This window comes from Manacus candei, unplaced genomic scaffold, assembly GCF_025592945.1.
Source record: "Manacus candei isolate 608988 ecotype Guabito, Panama unplaced genomic scaffold, ASM2559294v1 h1tg000048l, whole genome shotgun sequence".
Taxonomy (NCBI): domain Eukaryota; kingdom Metazoa; phylum Chordata; class Aves; order Passeriformes; family Pipridae; genus Manacus; species Manacus candei.
In genome coordinates this window covers 13,339,386-13,357,742 of record NW_026138096.1, presented here as the reverse complement: position 1 = coordinate 13,357,742, position 18,357 = coordinate 13,339,386, and the positions used below count along the sequence as shown (strand labels likewise).

Genomic DNA, 18,357 nt, shown 5'->3' with positions numbered 1-18,357 from the left:
CCCGAGATAAGGGACCACACAGTGCGTGGCTGCGGATCGTGTGTGCGCCGTCACCCAGCCCCCAGTTTAATATCCACCTCTCCCGGGCTTCGGGATGTCTTCCTGCAGGAATGGGAGTGCCCTGCTCCTCTGGGGGACTGAATCACCTATGGCAAGGGAACGACTGCAGGAATAAAATGCAGAGGGAACACTTTTTGCAGATTTACCTCCAAGATCTGCTTATTTTCATGCTCCATAGTAGAAGAAATAAATAGAAAGGCAGGCACTGACTCTTTGCCCCACCACTGTCGCTGTTCCCAGCCCAGTTGGGCTCCTTGGACTCTTCATGGAATCACAGAATCATTTAAGTTGGAAAAGCCTTCCAAGACCATCAAGTCCAACCATTCCCCCAGCACTGTCAAGGCCATCACTAATTCATGTCCCCAAGTGTCACATCTACGTGGCAATCCCTCCAGGGATGGGGACTCCAACACTGCCCTGGGCAGCTGTGCCAGGGTCGAACAGTCCTTTTGGTGGAGAAATTATCCCCAATATCCAACCTGAACCTTCCCTGGCATGACTGGAGGTCGTTTCCTCTCCTCCTGTCCTTGTTCCCTGGGAGCAGAGCCCGACCCCCCCTTGCTCCCCCTTCCTGTCAGGGAGTTGCAGAGCCAGAAGGTCCCCCCTGAGCCTCCTTTTCTCCAGGTTGAGCCCCCCCAGCTCCCTCAGCAGCTCCTGGTGCTCCAGACCCTTCCCCAGCTCCATTCCCTTCTCTGGACACAAAACCAGCATTGGATCCTGGCAGGTCTGAATGCAGAAGGAAACAGCCCCCCAAAAAATGGGCTTTTTAGGGGCTGCATTCCCTGCACCTCCTGGAGACTTTGAGCTGCCCTAACCTGGGCTGGGATGAGCCCCATGTGATCCTGCAGAAAGCATGGAGAGAAGATGCTGCAGCCTTCACTCAGGGTGAGCGTGGCATTGCTCAGCTCAGCATCCTTCTGGACTGGGTTTTATGGGACCGAAGGCAACACGATTTTATCACTTTCATTAATTCAGCAGAGATCAGACACAACCAGCCACCTGCAAAACTTAATTTCCTTGTTCTTCCCTTTTTTATCTGTAATTTTTCCAAGCAGAGGCAGCAGCCAGGAGGGACCCCAGCTTTGGCCTGAGTGGTTTGCAGCAGCAGAAGAGCTCGAGATTCATCTGGACAGTGCACAGGTAACGATGATCTTTGCTGTGCTTTGTGCTGAAATCCCTGTAAGACTCTTTTTTGAGCCAATCCAATTAACTAAAAATGCCACTTTTCCTCCCTTTGGAGCTGGCAGCATGTTCTGTATTGACACAGCTGAGAAGCACAGCCCATGTTCTCTCCTCCCCTGGCACATCCTTTATTTAAGGCCTCAACTCTGGATTTGGGGTGAATACACCAGACACTGGCTTTTCCATGGATGCAGAGGAGAGCTGCACGGGATGCTCTGATCCAGAGCAGGCCATGAGAACCAGGGTGGTATCACCAGCCTCACTTGGTATTTGCCAAATATTTGCAGATGTGGAGGCACAGGAAAGCAGGGAGAGGGAAGGTGTGGGCTGTGTTGACTCTGCACCTATGGGGGTGCTGTTATCTGCAAATAACCCCTATGGATACAAGTGGAGCTCCTGAGGGGATCGTCCTGGCCCTCTGCCTGGGTTGGTCTCTCTGCCCTTGCAGGTGGGTGGTCCTCATCCTGCTCTCCACCTACAAGGCTCCCCAAACCCCACCAAAGCTCATTTTATATCCTCCACAAGCTGTGATTACACAGCAGCTTCCGTGGAGGCGGATGCTCCCGGGACACTGGCACAGCTAAAACCCACGGCACGGCAAAACCCTCCAAAACAGGGGCTGCAGGATCCTGTTTTGGTTCTGTTTTGCCAATAGAAGAGCTGAGGGAGGAGGTCTGAAGAGCCATTTGTAGAGTCTCTATAGAGTTTCAGGCTATAAAGGGATCACTGGATGATCTAATCCAGCCTCCCATCTATCATAAGTCGCTAAATAGCACCTCGGGAACAGGAGCCAAAATGTCTCGTCCAGAAAGGTCCTCGGTCTTGATTTAAAGACGTGAAGAGACACAGGACTTGCCACTTCCTTGCTGGCTCCTTTCACCGGTTACTCACCCTCTCTCTTACAACACGCCTCCAACTTCTATATTTAAAGATTTTCTGGCTTGACCTTCCAGACATTACTCCTTGTTATTCCTTCTTTGGGGCAGAACACACCCAGCGAGACCTGGTGCCCAGGAAAATACTCTCAAAGCCCAAAACACCACTTCATTTTCCAAGCGAGCTGTATGGATTCGAGCTCCACCTGAGCCTTCTGAACACCTTTGGTCTATTTTTTTTATTTTGCATCCCCTCCCACCGGTGTCCCAGTTAAAATGCAAACAACTGGATGCAAATCCCAGCACAGACCTTGTTAACATCGAGCACCATGATGTTAATGTGAACAACCACCTCGTCTAGCAGGAGGGACAGATGTGCTGCACCTTAAAACACCTTTTTCTTGTGGGGAAAAAATTAAGATATGATGCCCATGCAGCCCAAATCACCCCTGGGTAAACCTGGCTCTGGGCTCATCTGCATGTTTTATGAGGTTTTGCTTCATACAGAGCTGAAAATGGGTGGAAATTATCAAGTATTTAGAAGGTGACATGGAAATCTCTCTTCCCAGGTCTACGAAAGCAGGACAAAATATTTTTAGCACCTTCTGGATAGAAAACCTGGTGGGAATGGCTGCTGTGAGCAGGGCTCCATGGTGCAAGGAGAGACTGGGAATCTGTCTTATGGGGACAGAGGGAAGGGATGCAATGGATGTATGACAAGCAGGGAGCTGGGGCCAGCTGAAAAGCCAGAGGGAAGGGAAAGGGCATGGAAAAGCTGGAGAGGAGAGCTCTGGGCACACAGGATTTTGGCTGCCACTGCTGGCAGTGATGCCCTCTGCTCCCAGCCACAGGGAGTGGTGTAGCCAGCCCCCCATCCTGGGTTCTCAGCACACCTCGCCCCCATCACCACCTCAATCCCCAGGCACTGCACTTTTCCCCACTTGGCTTTTGTTTTCCCTCCGGCAGGAAGAGTTTTCTCCTCTCAATTAGCAGCCCAACAATCTCCCCAACGGCCCATAAAATAATTAAAATAAGCCCCAAACTGGAACAACCTTTGGCCCTCCCGTCCCGCTCCCCATCGCTCAGATTAACACATCAACTCTGCATCATTAATCTCCAAACTGTGCTGTTGAAGGAGCAATTTGTGTCCAATAACCAACGGAGCAGGTATTAAACATTCCTTAAGCACATGGGACACGAGTTACTCATTACAGAGGCAAACGTGTTGAAACATTAAGCAGAAAGCAGGGACCGTAAAACGCCCCTTCCCAGGCTTTTTGATTCCATGCCTGCCTGAGCACACGTGTGTCTCCTGGTTTTTTTAAGTGGATAATGTGACTGCCTTGAGGGGCGTCAGGTTCACGGGAAGACAAGATGACGCCACCCTCTCCTTGGGATGGAGAGGGATCAGTGGCAGGCTCAGAACCAGGGAAGCTCTTGGGGAACACTCCTCTTACAACCTTCCCTTACCTGATCAAGTAGCAACAGAAGAGCAAACTGAGGATGAAGACGAAGATGGCCGTGCCGAAAACCACGATGTATATGTTGAGAGGGAGGTTCTGGAACCCGATGTTCGGCATCCTGAAACTGTAATGCTGGAAGTCCGAGCTCATGGGTAGGCTGTGGAGACAGGAAGAAAACACATGGATGTGAGGCTCTTTCAGGATGCACTCTGGAGACCAGCAGTCCCTCCAAAGGGAGGCGGAGGGGGAAGAAGGTGACTTCTCACTCGTCCCCCTCTGAGGTGAAGCCATCCTTGCCCAAAACTGAGCCCCCAGCTTGGTAAACCTGAAAACAAAGCGGGCTGGATCAGCCAGGGCTGGGATTTTCCCTCTCCCGCTGTGAGTTTCTCCTCCAGCTATTTTCCTTACACACGTCACCCTTCCAGTTAAACGCTGCATCAGATGGATGGCTGGGAATTGCATCCAAGCAACCCTAGTGTCCCTCAAACCTCTCAGTAACGGGGTAAAAATACTGAAAGCAGCCAGAAAGCCTTGGAGCAAGGCAGCTTTTCCTTCCTTTCCCCTCCAGCAGTTTCCAAGACCGATTCCTCATCCCATACAACCCCCCCTCCAAAAGCATTGAGGGTCTGGCATGCGGTGCATGGCCAGCAGAAGGGAGAGGACACGGACATTCCCAGGCCATGCAGCAGCACCGCCGAGCGAAATCACGGGGAGACTATGGAGTCTGTAAAAGAGGCTTGGTTTGTTTTCCCGTGTGAGATCCGGGTTTGGTGGTTTAAGAGTATTTTTGCAGGTTTCAGCTTTTAACTCCCCAGCACAACCCCCCAGGAAAGCCTCGAGGCACCGGCGGCCAAGAGGAAGGCGCGGTGATTTTGGCTGTCACGAACCACGTCTGGGACGTGTGACCAGAACCTCCCTCCCCTCGGAGAGCCCCGGTTAAACCCCGAGCAGCTGCCTGGGATAACGACTGTGGTGTATCATCTCCCCCCCCCCCCCAGGATTTTAATTGCACTTATTTATTATTCCTTATCTTTCCATCGTTCTCTCCGAGCCGTTCGCCCTCAGATGAGCCCAACCGTCGCTGGCCAGGCACAGAGTTCCCCCGCCCCCAGCTCAGAAAAGGAAGTTACAAAATACACCTTGTTTTCCCTTCTGCCCACGGGAGAGGGCTGGACGCGGCGCGCGATGAAGTTTGGCAACAAGCAAGGAAAGTACCTGCAGTCTGAACGCTGTTTGCCAAATAAAATCACCGAGGGATAACAAAAGCCTCCCCTGGAGCGGGGAGTTTTCGACGGCGCAGCAATTGCACAGCTCCTTGTTTTGCACGGGGTGAGAAGAACAATGGGGAAAACGCAGGATCTCAACCCAAATGTGCCAGGGAGCGACGCTCCAAAATCAGTGTCCTCTGAGTGTCCCTTCAAGCAGCATCCTCACTTCTGAAATCTCTTTTTCCCCTTGAGGTCTCTTTTTTGCCGAACCCTTTGGGCTTTCCTCTGTCTTCCCATCATAATCTCCAGGTCTAGACTCACCTTTCATCCTGGCTGCCCCACAGGCTCTATCTCCTCACCACAGGCAGCATTCCCACAGGCACCGAAAACCCGCCCGGGAGCCTCCTTGCTCCGGCTGCTTTCAGTTTCCTCAGCTCGCTGGAAGTTTCGAGGCGACTTCTGGTAGAGCCTGGATTTGATTAAAGCCTCCAGAGACCAACACGCATGTTCAGAACCTCTCCCGGCCAACGTGGAAACGCCGCAAGAGCTCGGGGAGCCGGCACATCCCCCTGCCAGCGCCGGTGGGGATGGGATTTTATAGCCCAGCAACCACCCGGCAGCTCCCGCTCCTCCACCGACGCTTGTTCCGCTCCGCTGAGCTGGTTTGCTTTGCAAATAAATTAAAAAAAAAAGCCCAAACCAGCCCCCAAAACCTTTGTTCCCGGCTCCGGCGGAGTTAATGCGCAGCTCGGCGTCGCAGAGCGGGGCTGGGTTTGGTTCTCAGCCCCGCTCTGTTTCCTGGGTCAAAGGGGTCTTTGGACGGTTCAGGGACTCCCCTCGGTCACGCTCAGAGCACGAGGATGTGTCTGCAGGACGAGGCTTTGGCTGCCCCACCTCGCCCTGGGGCTCGTGCTGATAATCACCAGTGTCGGCCAAGGTTGGCCGCCTCCAGCCCCTCAACCACCCCGGAGAAACATCCTCCATCTGGGAAAGTTCCGGACGGTTTTTTTGCAAGGAAGGAGAGACCACTCTTGGAAAAGAGGCAACAAAACCAACCGGCACAGGACTATCATTTTTCTCTCCTTTACAACTCCTTTAACTTCTGATGCTCTTCTGATCAGAGCCAGGGTTTTGGCTCAGCAATTCCACCAGGAGATTCCATGGCAGAGGCGGTGGGCAAAGAGGATCCAGGCTGCATTTAGGGCAGCAAATCCCAGGAAGCCTGAAAAATTCCATACGGCTGCGTGCACCTGAGCTGTGCCGCTCTTGTACCAGTCCCCAAAACCATCACAGCAAATAAACAGTTGGCAGAAACAGAGCTCCGACCCACTCCCAGCATCCTACTCTCTCCTTCCAATGGAACCACTTCCCAAACATTTTGTCTCAAAAGGACATCACCGATGCAGCCATGACCTACCTGCCGGCCATGCCGTGGGGGCTCAGCCTCCCAGGACAACCCTTCAGTCCCCCACGGTGCAAGTCCAGCGAGTCCCACACCAGATTCATCCAACACCCACATGGAATAACCTTCTCCACATCGGAGCTGCCCCGGTCCTCCCTCCCTCCTGCTGCAACAGCTGAGAAATGTTACAGCAAAAAACACAGAGGTTAAAGGGGGAAAATCAGTTATCCTGCCCAGGATCCAGGAAACTGTTAACTTTAAAAGACTCCAGTGAAATCTGATGATTCCAAGCAGCCAAGCTTTGGGGTTGGGTTTTTTTAAGGCGAGTGTGGGGGGGAGGAACTGTATTTTAATCTGCTTCAGATTTGCGAGAGAGCAGCCAAAAGAAATAAAAAAGGAGGCATAAAGAAGGATGAGAAGTTTCTGGTGCAGAACAAAAGCCTCCCTGTTGCTCTCTCCGTGGCCAAGGAATCTCAGAGCAGAAAGGTGATGCTTGTGGGGCACCCACGGCCCCCAGGAGGTCCCTGCATCCCCCACAATGGGGGGCACAAGCTGCATATAGGAAAGGGGCACTGGCAGAGGTTTCCCAGAGAAGCTGTGGCTGTCCCATCCCTGGAAGTGTTCAAGGTCAGGTTGGATGGGGCTTGGAGCAACCTGGGATAGTGGAAGGTGTCCCAGTCCATGGTAGGGGGGTGGAACAACATGGTCTTTACGGTCCCTTCCAACCCAAACCATACCATGATTCTGTGATTCTGTAGCATATAGAGCATAACAAGGAAGAAGTGTGCTGGGATGCAGAGAGCCAGAGGGGGCAATGCCACAGGGAAGAACAACCCGAGCTCCGCGTCTCCTTCCTTCCACCCTCCAATGTCTCAGCCACGTGGGGCCAAGCACGTCCAAGTTTCTCCAGCGAGGACAAAACCGGGCTTTAATTAAAAGCCAGGTTGTGGTTAATGGGCTATCGAGCAGTCAGGAAGGGAGTGTTACAGGTCAGCCTGAGCTCGCCCTTTGATTACACCTTGGGCTGTTAAAGGCAAACCTCCAGAAGCCACGTCGCCAAATTAATCCCCATTAGAGCCAGAGCGGGCACTTAATGCGGGGCCAACCTCTCACCCAGAGCGTCCCTCGGAGATGGCAGAGGGATTAATGAGGGAGGCAATTATCTTCTCACAGGTAGAGACACTGAGGCAGGGAGGAGGGGAGTGAGGCAGAATCCCTGAGCAGGGGGGGTGACACCAGGGATGCCGCTGTAGGTGACGCCATGAGCGTCACCCATGGGCTGAAAGCCGCAGATTTTTGCTTTCCTGCTGCTTTGCCACATGGATTTGAACTGCGTGCTCCTTCTCGGGGTTTTACTTATTAAAAGGAGCTGCTTGTCCTCTTTTTAAAAATTTTATGATTATTTATTTATAACATCAGTGCACAAAGGGGCCAGGCAAGTGCTGTGCATCATCATGCCTAAATACAGCCCATGCACAGGGTGGAGGGGTGGCTTCTGCCTCTGCTGTTGTGAACAAAACCCCATTTTTAGAAGGATTTAAGTTATGTTTTCAAGAAAAACAACTTTCTCTGCAGGGATTCAAAGCAAACTCAGACTGGATCTCCTCAGCCATTAACTGGGGAAGCTGGATGAAGCTGTTGGTCTGAGCAGCATCCCATCGGCCAGGCTGGCGAGGCCAACCCATCTCCAGGAAACACTGAGCTTTAAAAATATAGCAGAGCCAGACACAGGCAGGTCTGGAATCACGAATCTCAGGGAAGAGCCAATGCTAAGCCATGGCCAAACTCCAAGTTGAAACATTTTATCGATGGGAAAGATTTCAAGCGGGCGTGAACGGCGTCTCGAATTTCAAAGGCGTTTCGCAACGTGTTTCAGACAGGTTTAACCAAAAGCCTTATTAACTCGGTTGAAAGTTAAACTGGGAGCAGCTGACAAGACCTTTCTGAAACAGCCCAAGTTGCGCTGCAAAGCGGGGTATTCTTCCACGGAATGATTCCACAACAGGAAGGTTATTTAATGGCTATGAGTAGCAGGATAATGTTTAAAAGAAAAGGATTTTTCCAGGTGTTAAGAAGCAGCAGCCAGAGACGCCTGCGTTTAACTCGCAGGCAAAAAAATCCCCCTCGTGAACCCCAAAAGCAAAGCGAAGCCCTGACCTCAAGCAGCTGGAAGGAATTTCCTTCAGCTCCATCTCTGGAGCTGGTCCAGCGCCAGGATCCGCAGCGATGGGAAAATCACAGGCAGCTGCAGAGCCAGCCCCGAACCAGCACCGCTGTCGCCCTAGAGGTGCCACGCAGCTGCACTGCCTTTTCCCGGGATGGAGCAAGGGGAAATCTCAGTGCTCCAGGTGGGAGCGATTGCCTTTGCTGTCCCAAACCAGGGAACAACCGGATTAAGAGTGAGGGGAAAGCAAAAACTCCTGGCATGCTGTGATTTTATAGAGCTACGATGGTACCGTGGGGATGGTGCTGCATCCAGTGCCAGCTCCGAGCATCCAACTGACCCACATCCTTAATTCCAAACATCTGGCAGTGAGTGGAGGAGGAGCGTGAGCGATGGCACAGGGCTTGGCAGTGTTAATGATTAGTGGGATTAATCTGCTGGGAAGGGGGAGCATCCCAACAAGTCCCTCACATCACAGGCAGAGTCGTGCAGACATCCAGCAAAGCTCGGATGAGGCGATGCAGCACCACCAGCAGCAACAGAAACAATTTTTGGGTGTCAAATGGAACAAAAACCTGTTTGTTTCACCCATTTTGGCCGTGTGCAGGCCTGGGGGGTGGTGGTGGGTTTTTGTTGTGTGCCTGGACAACCAAGAGACCAAACCAACCTCCAACCACAAATCACTTTGGACTTTTGATCCCTTCTCCCCAAGAGCGGATCCGATGCTTTTTTTGAACAAGAATCAGGAAATTTCCTGGCTGCATTCCCTGGCTGGCTGACACCAAACACAAAGCCTTAACCCTCTCCACTGCCTTTGGGCAGGGGACACAGAGTGATGTGACAATGTGCCAAAGCAATCAGCCACTGGAAAAGAATAGGGAAGTCTTTCTAAGGAAAGAAACACCCGGCGGCGCAACTGGTACCACTGCCATTTCCAGCAAGTCCTTTTGATTCCGGGCAGTTTAACACACAAACAATCCCAGAACCTGAAGACTGAAGAGAACCCTTAAATGGGAAAATGTTTTTGCTGCCATTGGCAGAGGAACGTGCAGACATGGGGCAGCTGCAGCTCCCATCACCCAATTTAAAGTCAAGTTTTCTCCCAGAGCCGTTGGAAAAGCAAACCAGAGGTTTGCTCAGGGCCGATTTTGCAAGTTCCAGGAAAACAGGCAAAAATAAACAGAAAAAAAAAATAAAAATCAATGGCGCTTTTTAATCCTGTCTGGAGGAGGGGGAAGCAGAGTTTGGAGGACAGCCCTGCTTGGGCTCCCATCAGAAATGGGAGCTGGAAGTCACTTCTCAGGAGGGTGTGAAGCAGAGCCGGCAGCTCCTCGCTCGGAAGGGCACACACAGGCTGCCCCAGGGTGGCTCAACTCGCTGCTCAGAGATGAAATAACACTGGAGGAACTTTTCCCCTTTGGCCCTGGAGATTTGTAATTACTTTTTTCCCCTTTTTCCCGGTACGCAGCTCCAACGTCACGACCCGCTGAGCTCACTCTTCCTCCTGAAAGTGTGGTGGGAAAGGATGTGCCGCTGCCTCCTCCTGCCCCCAATCCTGCTCATGCTCACGGGGTGAAAGGAGAAGGCAGCAGCCCCTGGTTCCCTGTAAGGACTGATGGTAATGGGATCCCATGATAAAAAAATTTAATATCACACATGTTATTAATTTTGGGTGCCTTTTAGCCCAAGCAGAGCAACGAGAGCACAGACATCACCATAGGGGTGGGCAGCCTCAGACCACACCTTTGCAGCTCCCTTGTCCCTATTGCTTGATTTGGTGGGAATAATCTTCCACCTTCATTTGTGGCTGCTTTTCCTGGTTTGCAGTTTTCCTCAATTAAGAGGATCCTTGGGGAAAGCAAGCCGGAAACTCCATGAGAAACACTCAACCTAGGCAGCTGAAGGGTCAAAGCAGAGAAATTGGTGTAAAACGCTCCAGGGAATTTGAAAATTCCCGGGTGATGACACAGAGCTGGGGGAAGCAACAGGGACTCCCAAAATATCACATCTGGAAGAAAAAAATCCCACTTTGATCAAGTCTTCAAGGCTGAACCAAAGCCAATCGCTTTCCGTGGAGCCAAAGAGTAACTTGCCCTCTCCACTCTTTCATATCGGGAAGCAGATGGACGACACAACTTCCTGAAACCCTTTTCCCCCTCTGTTTTCTAAGCTCCTTTAATGGGGAAAAAATAATAAGTGCAACACTCAGGACTCAATAATCCTACAAAATCCTGCTGGAGACAGGCACCCTGTGCTGGCGATGGGATCACAGCAGCCGTCCCATAAAGGCGGCCGGAGGAGCCAAGCACAAATTTGGAAGCAGGAAGGCACAATGCTCTCGTTTACACTAAATAAGGTTGCTAGGTTATGGATTTTTGGGAGGGGGGGCATAATCTGAAAGGGGATCCAGATGGCTGTAAAGCCTTGTGGTGGAAAAGCAGCATGAGGCCAGAGAGGGAAGAATTCCTCTTTATGCTGCTGCCGTCTGCTCCCAGATCCTGGATTTCAGTCCTCAGGAATGCTCTCCACGGATCCTTTTAATTGCCCCATTTATATTTGTGGTAAAAACTAAGGAGAAGAAGGAGCTGGATGCGGAAGAGTGACAAAGCTGGTGAAAAAGTCACTAAAAAAATCTCACGGAGCAGCCATTCCCCAAAACCCATGCTGATCCAGCCACTTTGTATTTCATAATGCTGAGAGCCTGAAAAAGCCTTTGGGAAAACCCAAACCACCCCAAAACTCAGCCTGCTGGGAATTCACACTAACGCCACGTCACTGCCATTGGCAATTTTTCCTAATACTTCCAAAAAATGAGCTGCAGAGTCAGCCTATCCTTCCCTGGTTTTAATCCAAGTACTGGGATTTAGGGGAATGTGTTTTTTTTATCATTCCTTCTACACTGCTAACAGAGACTGGGAAGGTTTTGCAATGCTTTATAGAGTCCAGCAAAAAAACCTCCTGGGAGTCACAGATACAGGACACAAACTGCTTCACTTCTGTGGGATTGGCACAAGAAAGGTGGGTGCAAGGATGGCAAACCCCTCAAAATTTAGCTGGAAATGGAAAATAGAACTTTTACACTGCCAGACCTGCATAGCCAAGTGAGGTGCTTGGAGAGAAACACTAACAAACCCAATGTGTATCTCTTCCTCTGTCAGTCTCAGCACTGAGTGTGATGCCATGGGATATTGTCCTTCTTCCCTGTTCTCCCAAAATTGTGGCCAGACCTTAGTGGGATGTATAAAGTCAAGGGACCTCAATGAAGTACTGGCACAGGGTGCCCAGAGAAGCTGTGGCTGCCACTGTATCCCTGGAAGTGTCCAAGGCCAGGTTGGACAGGTCTCTTGGCAGGGGGTGGGACTGGGTGGTCTTTAAGGTCCCTTCCAACCCAAACCATTCCATGATTCTAAAATCCAGGCACACCTACACCCTGGGGAGTCTAACCAGGAGGTGATGGGACAGCCAGGTGTGAATTTTCAGCATCACCTACTCCCACCCTTCCTTTGCCCAAGGATGCTGCTTCTTACAGGAGTCTTCATAAATTGAGCCCTCAATAAGCAAAACACCAATTTACAGCTGTGCTGCTGCTGTTTAAAAATGAAAAGGGCAAACAAACAACTTTTGAGAAAGTTACTCAAAATTTACCTTTTTCTTGCAACCAACTGAACAAAACCTGCTAAATATTTTCAAAACAACTTCAAAGCTACAAAGCTAAAAACCACCAGTGGGAATTTCAGGCGTGTAAGAGTTTAGTGTCAGATCTCTACAAATTCCCCAGGCACTGAATCGCCTCCTAGAAGGGAAAATATATGAGTGGCACTAAGGAGGGGTCTTAGCAACGAGCAGGCTGGCGGCTTCAAGTGGCTTTTTAAAGGTCAAGAGAGAACATGATGTCTGGGAGCCCTCACGTTCAGTTTTTTACTGTGATTTAATGATATTTCATGCCAGCCTGGTTATTAAATCGCTGTCTTGCACCAACCAGACACACATCTTTTAAACCCAGTCTTAAAGACTTTACCTTTCTAAAATATCATTGTACCTCTTTCCTACCTTTGCCCATCTTCATCAAGGGGAAAAGCCATGTTGAGATGAAACGCAAGGAAAGGTCCCACCACCAAGGGGATTTTCAGGAAGCACTGCCAAGCAGCATCATTGAAATTCAGCGGGAGAAGCCAGTTTTCCTCTGCTCTGTGGGGGCTGCCATGTTAAATCACATTTGGATTCACAGTACAAGGCTGCTAAAATACCACCACGGCAGCTATTGGCACATTTCAATGAAAGCGCCGTGGCCTCATTAGTAGAGTGGAAATTATGAGCTTGTCTTTGTATATATTTAAAAGCTCGCCTCTGAAACTATACTGGGCCAGGGCCAGGAATTCCTGGCTTGGAGCTCCCACCACTCGGCAGCCCGGGATCACTTTGCTCACACAGGTCAAGCGACCGCGCAGCCACCGGCCCGGGAGAGATGGCGTTGAAAAAACACCCTGCGGGGAAAGGCACGGAGCAACAGGGTTTGAACCAAACCCTCCCTCCTTTCCAGCTGGTTTAGGGATCACTCCTAATGAAAGCACAGGTTGTAATTAAGAGGATGCAAGAATGTGGGTGTGGGGAGTTTCATCCCGCTCCCGTCGCTCCCAAAAGCTGGGGTGAGAACATCCCGTCGGCCCAGAAGCGCCGTTCCCCTCTGGGGATGGACCACAAAAACCTGAATCCTTTGAAATGAGGGGCAACCTCATGAAAGAGCATCGTTTTGGGGATCTGATCCTCTCGAGATGTGATTTTGCAAGTCTCTGCCAAGGAAAGCTTCGGGCTCAGCTCCCAACTTACCCGCACGGGCGCCGCAACGCAGCCAAGCCACGCAAACCCAACGTATCTGCCGAACGGCTACCGCGGTTCGGTGCCAGGGATGCTGGAAGAAAAGAGAAAAACACCCTAATATTGCACAAAAATCCAGAGAGAGCGAGGGAAGAGGATGAAGACATTGGGGTTTAAGCGTTTTGATTCGCAGAGGCTCCTAGAAATTGGTTCAGCTCCTGGTAACAGCACCGAGATCCCCCTCCTGAAACGCGGCGATGATGTTACGTGGCATAGAAAGAAAACGGGGGGAGGCTCGGCTAATCCTCACAATTTTATAAGCATCTGAGACACTAATCCGTTGATCTCATTGAAAGGGATTAGAATTACTCCCTTGCCAGGAAATTTAAGAAGTTTTCTACCAGATGTAAACAAAAGCAGGGAGCAGCCCGCAGAGACGGCTGCCACACAGCGAGGCCTCATGGAGAAATCGGGGCTGGTTTTGGGGTGGAAGAGGGGAATTTCCAGCACAGCATCACTGAGGGTTGTCTGGAGCGATGTGGGCATCCAAGGCAAGCCTGGTCAACCCACCCAGAGTAGCCTAAGGGAAGGATCCCATCCCGACAAACAACCTTCCAGGGCATCATGACCCATCTTTGAGGTCCAATCTTATGGGAATGATGCTCCAGCTTAAAAAAAAATCCACCTCAAACTCCTGACTTGTTCTGCACTGGCTTAGGAAAACATTATTTTAACTATAAGAAAAAAAGAGGGCAAATTTCTGAGCAGCAAACTGGGTATTTCACACAAAACCTAAGTTGTGCCCAGCCTGGCAGCAGCATCCATCTGCACGGCTTTGCAGAAAGGACTCAGGTTGATAAGGTGGGAAAATATAACACAGCATCCTCATGGAAATAGTCTGGGATCTGCTGCTACCCTCAAAATGAATAATTCATAATACTGAAGAATAAATTAATTGATTTAGAAGATGAAGCAGGCAACATGCAACCTGAGTTTTGAGACCAAGCACGGTTTGCTCCTAAGTTGGATGTTCTGGTTTAGAACGTCAATAGCAGAGATAAATCAAACCTAAAGGAGGCAGAAAGGATTCAGGGGATCCTGGTGAGGAAAAGCCACTCTTGTTACAAAACAGATGTTTTCTAAGAAAGAAACTAAACTTTTGTTAGTGCTTCCTTCTTTCCTCTTTTAAATTCCATCCAAAAAAAGAAACTTAAAGAGATTCAAGTTCCAACCTCAGTGTAAACCAGGACTCATCACCTTGTCTTAAAAACACTCCTTTTGGAGGTGCCTCACGGGACAGCAGCTGAATCCCTCTTCTCCAGCCCATTTTTATGGAGTACCATATAATTTTTAGTCCTTAGGCACAGACAATACCCACTTGGCTTTGGGAAAACACTCACCATCCCCGTGAAGCCCAATGCCTAACTCCCTGCAACATTCCTGCTCACAGCTTTCGCATCCAAGGCTGGAACAAACCACCTGATGCCAGGCTTGTCTCCAGCTCCATCCTCCTCACCTGGCTGCAACTCATCCCAGCCCTTTCCCATCACCTCCCTGACTCGTTGCTCCTGCTGCATCAATGGCAGCTGCATGGGGAAGATGCTGCAGGAGATGGGAGGAAGAGGAGGACACAAAGAGGAAGCCCCAAGAGCCGTCAGAAGCACATGACAACTCAGCACCCCCAGGCAAAGCAGCAGACGAGGAAATGATCCATTTTTCCTGCTTTTACTGCCAAAGTGCCGCCCCCAAACAATGCTCAGCACAATGGTGAGGGTGTTTTGGTGTGAACGCCAAGCCCGGGGTGAAGGGCTCAGCTGACAGACATCCAACATGAGAGCTTCCAGCAGACGGGCTCCAGCTCATCCCGATTTATTCAGCCACTAAACCACCCAGCGTCGCACAGTCCCATCCCACTTTGGATGGCCACCACTGTCACAGCCTCCAAAAGCATCGCCTTTTATCTCACACGCCAAGAGAGAAAGATGTCGGGTCTTAATCTGGCACTTCTCAACTGAAAAGCGAAAGAAAAACCCCAAGCCGGCAGCTGTGTTTAGAACTGAGCCAGGAAATCGCCCCGGGGGAAGCCCAGCCTGGCGACGGGTTTTTATAGGGAACAATAGGAAAACGAGAGTCGTTAAAGCGCCGCGGAAATATTTGCCTGCTCGAGACAAAGCTCTGCGTGCAGAGAAGTTTAATTTGATCCTTACGATACGCCAGCGATTTAATTCCGAGAGCCCGGTCGGAGGGAGGCAGGACGGTCGGGCGGATTTGCTGGGGTTGGAAGTTGCCAGGTGGGACACTCCGTTCCCTCCCACCCAATTCGGATGGGGCATTCGGCTTCTCCCACTTTCTTACCTGCCAGGCTGCTCTTCTTGGATTCAAACGGACCGTCTGGAGAGCTGAAACCCCCTGCTCCCAGTCCTGGGAAGCTGCACGGCCACGGAGCTCTTATATTTTCCCTGAAATACTCCTGTGAGCCAAGAAGCTGGGAAAACCACTGTTATTCCACAGGCAGAGAGAGCGACAGTGGCACGGCTGGAACGGGGAGGGCAGCTGCCTCCTGCTCAGCACTTTCGGTTTCTCTCTCCAAACGCTCTCCTGGCGCCGTTTCCTCTTAAGGCGCTTTGCAAGTGAAAAGCTGCATTAGAGGCGAGATTAATCCTCCGAGGGGATAATAAAATCACAGAATCATGGAATCGTTTAGGTTGGAAAAGCCCTCTAAGGCCATGGAGTCCAACTGCTAACCCAGCACTGCTACGGCCACCACTCACGTCCACATGGGTTTTAAACCCCTCCAGGGATGGTGACTCCAACACTGGCCTGGAAGCAGTGGCGTCAAAGGCTTTACCAAAGTCCAGGTAGACACACCCACGGCCTCTCCCTCATCCACCAAGCAGGTCACCTCGTCATAGAAGATCAGGTTGGTCAGGCAGGACCTGCCTGTGCCAAACCCAGGCTGGCTGTGCCTGATCCCCTGGTTGTCCTGTTCGTGATGGCTCAGGGTGATCTGCTCCTGTCACCGGACTGACAGCCCTGTAGTTCCCCAAATCCTCCTTAGAGCCCTTCCTGTGGCAGTGTCACATCTACTCACTTCCAGTCAGCTGGGACCTGCCCAGTTAGCCAGGGCTGCCGGTAAATAATGGAAAGTCTGTCCCCATCCATTGCAGCAATCCAGTTGTATGAGTCAATCCCACATGTCTCTGTGACAGCAACTGTGTCACAGCTTTCCTGATGCCCAGTGGCTTCCAGCTCCTCCTGTTGGTGCCTACGCTGTGGATATTGGTGCAGATGCACTTCAGCTGGGTTATCAATCCCAACACCTTTTTGGGGAAGAAGTCCTAATTCCTATGAGACCATTCTCGGTCGCTTCCATGTTTTCCAATACATCGATGACATCTGTGCTGCACATGGATCTCCATCTACCCCCTCCATGGAGATGGGAGACCAAAGGACCTGGCTAGTACACTATCCCTCCACCAGGATTATCCAGCACAAAGATCCTTTTCCCCCTCGGAGCCAGGGGTATCCCACCTGTTGCCAGCAGCCCTGGTGTCACGTAAACCCACACACAACAAAAAAAAAATCCAAAATAAACCTGGAGAAGTCATTCCTGCTTGCTCCTCACATTCACAGTCCCAGAGCTGGAGCAAAAAAAGCAGGACTTCCCTGCCTGGGCTTCCCACAGCCCAGCCCTTGCTCCTCCTCCTGATTCTCAGCATCTTGCCTGCTTTTTCCCCAGGCTGATCCAGCTTTAGCTCCAGCATCGGAGCAACCCGAGACCTGTCAGCCTTTGGCTGCGCTGAGGCAGCTGGTTGCAGCTAATTTGGTCCATGAGCTCCTGCTGCCCATCCATGCCTTGCCACTGGGGCTTTTTACTTCTCTTGGAGCACTGAGGCCAGGGCGGGCTCTTGTCTCCCCTTGCCATCCCTCCGGCACTGCATCTGTTTGTGAGCAGGACACGGGAGGCCTCCACGTGTGGCTGGAACCGTTTAGGTTTGGTTTTGCTCTTTGGTGGAATTTAAACCGCAGACAGGCAGAAAACCAGCACTTTGGATGGCTCATGTTATTGCTCCAGCAGGGAAAGGCATCCAAAACCAATGCAGCTCCATCCCTGGTGGGTACTGCTGTGTCCCAGCATGGAGGAACAATACACTGCCCACGGAGGCGCCGAGGCTTTCCCATTCCTAAAGTCAGGAAGGAAATCACCACCACCTGTGGCCGGGGTGAAGCCACGTGGGTTTGGATCCTCTCCTGGAGCGCGTTTTCCATGGGATCACTGGCGTTTCTCACCCAAGCCAGGGCACCTGCCAGGCTCAGGCGATGACTGGGCTCACTTGCAGATAAGCCCCACATCACATCATCACTGATGCCACTTCAGGGCCCTGTCAGCGAGTCGGGGTGGGGACATGGGCAGGATGGCCACTCCCAGCCCGACTCTGAGTGGTTCCAGGGTAACAGGGACAGGGGAGGTTTGGTCTGTGCCCATCGATCTTATCTTGTGTCAACAACATTTGGAGAAATGATTGCAGGAACCAAAAACAAACAAACCCAGCTCGGCCACACCAACCACCGCTGAGATCAGGAGAGCTTCAAGGCCCAAAGAAATGCCCTCCAGGCTTCCACACCGACATTCCAAGGTGGCTGGACCACCAGAAGGATCTGCAACTCCTGCCATGGCCCAAGGGATGGAGTTGCTTGGGTTTACTGTGCAGCAGGAGTCTGATCCAGTGGGAGAGGACCTTGTCTCAGCCATGTCATCCCAAGGCAGAAGGTTCCAGGTGGCGATGGTGGGAGTGGAGGAGATAACACCAGCTGTGCCTCTCTCCACCCCTTCCACAACCATGTGGTGTTTTATGGCTATGAGTGAATCACTCACAACACATCTTCTGCCACACAGCCAAAGTGAAAGTGACAGCAGGTCGCTGAGAGGGGTGACCCAAGGGGAAACACCTGGAGAGATGGTCCATAAGCACAAAAGCCCTCTTAGCAAAGCCAGGTGTCCTATCATCCCACACATCATTTAGTCCAGGTAAGCAGCTGGAAGTCAGTCCTTCTGAATCTCCAGGCTTGGTTCAGTTTCAGTCTGGAGCAGCTCTGCCACTTTCTCGCTGTGGAATCCTTCTCCTTCTCCTCCTCCCCATCACTGCCTGGCCCCCAGGACATGGCCAGGACCACCCGCTGGCCAACA

The 18,357-nt window shown here is 51.3% G+C and overlaps 1 protein-coding gene across 15 annotated transcripts in view; it reads right to left on the bottom strand.

The window, feature by feature from the left end:
- The window catches only part of RNF24 (ring finger protein 24), a 30,679-nt gene that overhangs the window by 8,808 nt on the left and 3,514 nt on the right, over positions 1 to 18,357 (bottom strand). For 4 of the 15 annotated variants that reach the window (XM_051798279.1, XM_051798272.1, XM_051798283.1 and 1 more), the window contains exon 2: positions 3,588 to 3,737. In XM_051798279.1, coding sequence (XP_051654239.1) covers positions 3,588 to 3,730 — 143 coding nt within the window. In that variant the 5' untranslated portion in view covers positions 3,731 to 3,737. Of the gene's footprint in view, positions 1 to 3,587; positions 3,738 to 5,109; positions 6,177 to 6,205; positions 6,366 to 13,181; positions 13,264 to 15,524; positions 16,969 to 18,357 lie in introns of those variants that run through there. The other 11 variants (XM_051798268.1, XM_051798271.1, XM_051798270.1 and 8 more) reach the window with 7 other exon arrangements.